At 43.6% G+C, this 6,444-nt stretch overlaps 1 protein-coding gene across 1 annotated transcript; it reads right to left on the reverse strand.

Moving 5' to 3' along the window:
• Nucleotides 1–1,705: 1,705 nt before the first annotated feature.
• On the reverse strand, nt 1,706–5,030 carry LOC127295559 (GPN-loop GTPase QQT2). Its single transcript, XM_051325526.2, has 7 exons — nt 4,833–5,030; nt 4,590–4,740; nt 4,219–4,448; nt 3,518–3,808; nt 2,853–3,058; nt 2,485–2,759; nt 1,706–1,918 (listed from the first exon to the last, which is right to left on the reverse strand). The coding sequence occupies exons 1-6, from the start codon at nt 4,893–4,895 to the stop codon at nt 2,486–2,488; spliced, it is 1,215 nt and encodes a 404-aa protein (XP_051181486.1). The 5' UTR covers nt 4,896–5,030; the 3' UTR covers nt 1,706–1,918; nt 2,485.
• Between the last annotated feature and the right edge of the window lie 1,414 nt (nt 5,031–6,444).

Raw genomic sequence — 6,444 nt, forward strand, 5'->3', positions numbered from 1 at the left:
TCCTTTTATGTTGGGTTTTCTTCAGAGATCTATGCACGAGGGCAAATAATCTTGATGATGGTCTGGCTTTCCTCGTTGCTATGATATCAGATTTCACACTCGAAAGGGGTGGAGCTTCAACCAATCAATAATTTGATATATTTGTTTGATACAATTTAATATTTTCTAACTAGACACACAAGGTTTTTTTACTATGGTCGATACATGCAACTTTTAGTGAATATATTTTGACACTTCTGTGCTATTATTTTACAACCTTTGAAAATAAAATTGAAATGTTGTTCTTTCTCAGTGAAGGTTGACTAAACCAAACTGAAATCAATCTTCTCCCATTTGGTGCAAAAGAAAATAACCTTTATGTAAAGAATATGGTGCTATTACTTGTCTTGCATAAATTGGTAGACATCTCATTTCCTGGTTTATCTTCATAGCACTGATGCTGGTCAAGCTCTAGATCTGTCAATTAGTAATTTTATCTTAAAATTTTAAAAATGGCACCATTAAGCTGGTCTACCGTTTTTACCTGATTACTGAAGATATGCACTCTTGGGTTTTTTGTTTTGTTTCCGCTGGGCACAATTATGCAATTTTGTTTATTTCATTTTCTTGAAAAATTGTCCTTGGTGTCGTTTAGCAATTTCAATTTCAGTGTGGTAGAGAGCATATCAAGTCTTTATGAAACAGAACCGGGAAAATGTGTTTCTTAGGAGTATATGAACATTTAGTTAAGATAGAACTTAGATCTCCTTTATTAGACATTTTTTAGACATGGTACACCAGCTATATTGATGCATCAGTTCTGGAATACTCAACGAGCACACCTGATTCTTTTGCAGGATGGGGCAAGAAGGAATCGTGTACTTGGAGGCGTAGGGGAGGGAGAGAAGGAAATAAGAAATACATTCGCGATCATAGCTTTGCAGGAAAACTAAGTATATATTGTGCTTGATTTATTTGACAAGATACAACAGCTATTGCTCGTTGTTCAATAGCAAATGTATGTAATTTTAGGAACCTAAACTGTATGCTCTCTCAGCTAGATGGTATTGGCATTAGAAAACAGAAATGTTCACATGCTTCATGTTTAAATTATAGAAAAGGTACTCGAGGCCGTAGCAACGCACGGGTATTTAACTAGTACTAATATATAGGGTGTCCTTTGGTTTGTGCCCAAGATTGTCCTAGTACTGAATTTCTTTTTTTGAAGTAGTCCTAGTGTTGAATTTTTGACTAGCCAGTATTTCAGTTGACCTATTCCATGCCTACAAGTTAGCCAATATTGGATAAAAAATAAACTAGAGTTGCTAGTGGAGCATTGAAGCCTAATCATCCTAACAAGGTTCAATCTTTTGGTCATGACCAAAAAAATTGTAGCAATCCAAACACACCCATATGGCCATATACTCCGTAGATTTTCACTCACTAACTACAACCTAGTTTATCGACTGTAATAGCCTGATTTGCTTCTCAGTAAACATAACTTGCTGAGAAGATTACTTTTGGGCAACGTTTTAGAGCAGGAAGACATTTTTAACAACGAAAGGCCCCTCAGGATGAGTAATAGGTTTGTCGCCAACACTCATACATGTTAGTACCACAAGCATGGCTGTAACTTTTGGCAAGTTAAAGCGTTGCCACACAAATCCAAATTATCGTTCTAGTTTTCAGTTAGTTTGCAGAACAAGTAGAGGAGACAATTCATACGAATCACCAAGCAAGAACAATTCAGCTTATCGATGGGATTCAAGCTCAATCTCGTGTACGAGTTTGACAAAGTGCAAGTTCATTTACAGTCAGCCACCTAGTGATATCAAACAGCATTTCATTTCCACTGAAATATCTAGTCTAGAAAACAAACATCACTCTTGATCTGGTTCTCCTGAACACCCAAAGTAAACGCCATTTCCAGTTCAACCACCTGTAAACACAGCTTAACGACATGAGAATGGAAGTAAAGAATCTTGAAACCTCTTCACTGAACTTTGAGGAAAAATACATCTCGTTTAAGGGATCTTATCAACAACTAAAGCATCACAAGTCGGTATTATAACAGCAACGCAATATCACCCATGTTGAGATCTCAAATTTGCAAGACACAACACACTGAGTGTAAATCTGTACACTTGATAAACTTATATCCTTAAGGAAATCAACATATCGAGTTGGTCATCTTATCAACAACAAAAATATCGCAAGTCGGTATTACAACAGCAATGAAATATCACCCTTGTTGAGATCTCAAATTTACAGAAGCAACTACACATTGATGTGAATCTGAATGTTAGATATTCTTTACTCTGACCCCAAAGAGTATATATATGCCTTTACCCCGACCCCAAACAGATCATGATTATGTTACATTCAAAATGCAGGTTAGAATGAATGCCCCGATAGCATCAGTACATTGATCCTGACTATATGCTAGATATTCCACTAATGAGAACACATTAAAGCAACATTATAAATGGAGAAACACTAAATTACCTTAATAGCCCAAATGATTCACTTCATCATCTTCTACTTCATCCTCATCATCATCATCCTCAGAAATCCTGAAATCCTCCAACGCCTCATCTTCTTCCTCCTCATCCGCATCACCCATCATTTCTGAAGACGGAATTTTGTCCTTCAAACCAGTGCTGAGCACCACAGTTTGTCCTTTGGACTTCTCCATATCTCTCCTCAATCTTTCCATGTTCTCATTTCTACGCTCAGCCTCTAGTCTCTCCTTTTCAGCAATCCTCTTGTCAAGATCAGCCCTGATATGATCATTAGGTAAGGGTAGTTAATAATATGTTTAGCATAGACAGTTCATTAAGCAAAGTTATAGAACCATATCATAAGGGAAAAACCTGTAAGTCTCCATGTATTCATTGGCGCTCGCTTCTATAGCTTCAAAAAATGCATCAACTCCAGTACCAGATACCGCGGATACTCCAACAGAACGTAGGTTCTTGTAGAATTCATCCAACACAAGAGAGAGACTTCGGGTAAATGAAGAGGTGTACGATGAGTCAGAATCCAAAGCTGTCTGAAATGCTTCAAAGTCTTGCATCCACTGGTCCAGCAAATAAATGAAGGCACGTTACCAAAATTTGAAGAAAAAATGCAAACCAAGTGCAATATTGAGTAAACATCATGGACGCATTTCATGACAAAAACCATTTTTGCACAAGTATTTTTCATTTCTAATAATCCCACCATCTCAAAAAGGATGTGGTAGATTTGTCTAAATTTAGATGTATCTAGACACGATTTAGTGTATAAATACATCCAAATTTGGGTAAATCTGCAACACGTGCTTTTTATGACAGAGGGAGTACTTCCAATGTCAAATAAACTTAAATCATATGCCGCAGCATGACAATCCGAACGTGACATATTGACAAAAAAATAACCAAAACAGAACCAGTGCATGCATACAACACATTGTAAGTACACGATAGTAGCAATATTTGATACCAGTGTACATAATTGAGAAACAGTGAACATGCAATCATCAAAAAGGTGTACCTACCTCAACAGCAAACTCGTGCTTGGCCACATCAACCTTGTTAAATGTCAGAACCAGAGGCAAACGGGTCTTGTAGAGGATACTGCACGCATACATCATGTTGCTCATAAATGTTACAGGGCTTGTCGACCTGGGAGTGTCAACAACATATGCAACAACCGTTGGAAATGTTGATGCGAAAGCTTCGGTTATGATAGCTCCTGAAGCCGACCAAGTGAAGATTTCAATCTGCCCTGGGGTGTCGACCAGAACATAATCCAGCTGGTCTGCTCGCCTTTCGATAACAGATATAACCTGTAGGGATGAATATATGGCATGTATTAGCTGAATGACACAAGAATGACGGAAAAAAACATGCCCCAGATACCACCCAATGCAGCATACAAAATTCGCAAAACATAAGTTGGCATTGTACATCATGCTATCATATAAATTTCTGTGAACTCTTCATTAATAAGCTAAAAATTATGAAAAGTTTCTGCAACAATTTACATTGAAAGAGAGAAATTGACACGAATCAATTATGTTTGACTGTGTGGTTGTAAGTTTGCACCACTTCACATTTTATAACTTAAATTAACACAGTATGCCAACACAAATTACAAACCAACAGGACCACAATTCCAAACATGTGAGATATATACTCCCTCTACCTAATCTGTAGACACTTAATATGGATTGGAGGGAGTACATAGGATGTATACCTCATCAAACTTGGTTGAGAACAGGTTGAGCGAGGTAAGGATACCCCCATTGGGACCAAGCCCGTACTCCTTCATCACCTCCTTGTAACGCACAGTGTCGCGGATATCAATGTTGGCCCCAAACGGCAGCGTCATCACCGCCGGGTCAAGGTTGAGCACATACCCCCTCATGTTCGATTTTGCCTGCATGTGGCACACCAGACGGTGCATGAAGGTGGTCTTGCCCGTCCCTACAACGAAGAGACCAAAACAGTAAGCTCCCCGATCCCCAAATTCCTCAATAATGAAAGCTCAACCTATCACAGGGTTCAGTGGGGGAATGCATAGTGCTAAACATGTGAATTGGGTATTGACAAAGGGAATCGACGCACCAGCCATGCCGATGACGAGGATGATCACCGGCTTCTTCTTGAAGTTGGTGCGGCCCGCGCCGATGGATAGGTTCCCGATGGAGTCCGCGAGCTCCTCGCCCTTCCCCTTCGCTTCCTCGGAGCCGGCCATGCCCTTCCCCTTCGCGTCCGCCTGCGTAGGCCATGAACAATTGCATCAAAACCCCGAAAAAGGGGAAATAAATTCCCAAGGGGGTCAGTTCGGCGGCGGCGGCGGCGGCGTACCTGGTCCTCGAGGTCCATCTCGACGGGCTTGCTCTCCGCGGATGGTTCGGGGTCGACTTCCATTGCCGGCTCGGGTGGTGGCGAGAGACGGCGGCGGGTGGAGAGGCCCGGCGGCTAAACCCTAGGCTTGGCCGGGGAGGGGTAGAGCGGTGCGTGGAGTCGGAGAAGAGGGGAGGCAGGAAACGGTGAGTGACCGGCGAGTTCTCTCTCTGCCGAGTATATCGTTGGTGGGCTGGGCTGTTGGGCTAACCGACCTACGAAGGAAGACTATTCCTATTCGTGGGCCTCATTAGGTCAACTAATGTATAGATGCATATATAGAGAGTGGACTAATGGAACCGGCCGGCATGTGAGCTCAGATATCTCACCGCACGTTCTTGATCGCGCTTGGTCAGTTATAATGGCGGAAAGTGCATATATTCGCTCCACAGTACCGAATACGATGTCTACATTCAGGCATTACGCGAGACCGTCTGAGGTACCGACCCTGATAAACAGTTCCTTTTGGTCAGGACTGTCCACCACGGCACCCTCCATGACGGACGTAAAACCCAAAATTTACGCCACCAACACACTTTAAGACCGCCCCGGCCCATCCCACGCCCGGTGGTTACCTTCTTCCCTGGACAAATTCCGGCCGCATCCTTTTGCTCCTCGCCCAACCGCCCACAAACTATCAGCTCATTAACACCATAGGGCACCGCAAATGGAACAGCATACAGATCAAGGACACCACAAGCGTTGCAGATGGCGGCCGGCCAGATCCAACTGTCCGCTGCGTCAGTTGTTCTGGATCTATCGCCGGTGGCCGGAGCGCGTGACGGCGACTCGAGAAGTGGCTCTGTCAGCCCACCTCAAGGACAACCTGTGGAGCTCGCCACTTCTGACGATGCAAGCCTATCGGAGATAAGCTCTGCTGTTGTGTCAAGCACCAGCCTACCGCCAAGCATATTCATTGGCTCGTTGACGGCGGACGGCGACAGCCATGTCTATCCTGCTTCGGAGCGCACCGCTCGGTGAGAGGATGCAGACGACTGGGACATGGCGACGGAGCTTTGGCACATGCGATATGATCTACAGCTGACTGAAACAATGGCGACGATGGCAAGGTGGTGGAGGAGCTGTGGTCCGAAACCTGTCCTCCCTCTGTGGTTAAATAGTGGTCGCGGTAAAACTTGCCCGTTTCTGTCCGTTATACAGGAACTACGGCTGGTCCAGCACCAAACGCGTCTGTACCTAGCGGCCGGCAGCTGACTGGCCTGACGCTGTCGGCCATGGACCATCTAATTTTGCTGTTCATCCCTTGTAATACACGAATCATACGCCGCCGCATCTGACTTTATACATCATGTGGTCCTTCAGCTGCACGAATCATGGATTGTTTGCAGCCTTAGATGCGGCGGGCCGGGATCAAATGCCGAGCGGTTCAACCACGAGTTTTCCTGCATATATAAGGTCTATCCTGAGATCTCTGCGTACTGTACAAATCCCACAGCGACGACGAAGGCGGCTATGGATATGGCGTCCAGGAAATTGAAGTCGACGCCGCATCGGGTCAGTTCCCTATTCACGATTTGCCATGCACTAAACGTCTGTGTGCGGTGTGCCCTCT

The sequence above is a fragment of the Lolium perenne genome, chromosome 4 (genome assembly GCF_019359855.2).
Source record: "Lolium perenne isolate Kyuss_39 chromosome 4, Kyuss_2.0, whole genome shotgun sequence".
Classification (NCBI taxonomy): Eukaryota; Viridiplantae; Streptophyta; class Magnoliopsida; order Poales; family Poaceae; genus Lolium; species Lolium perenne.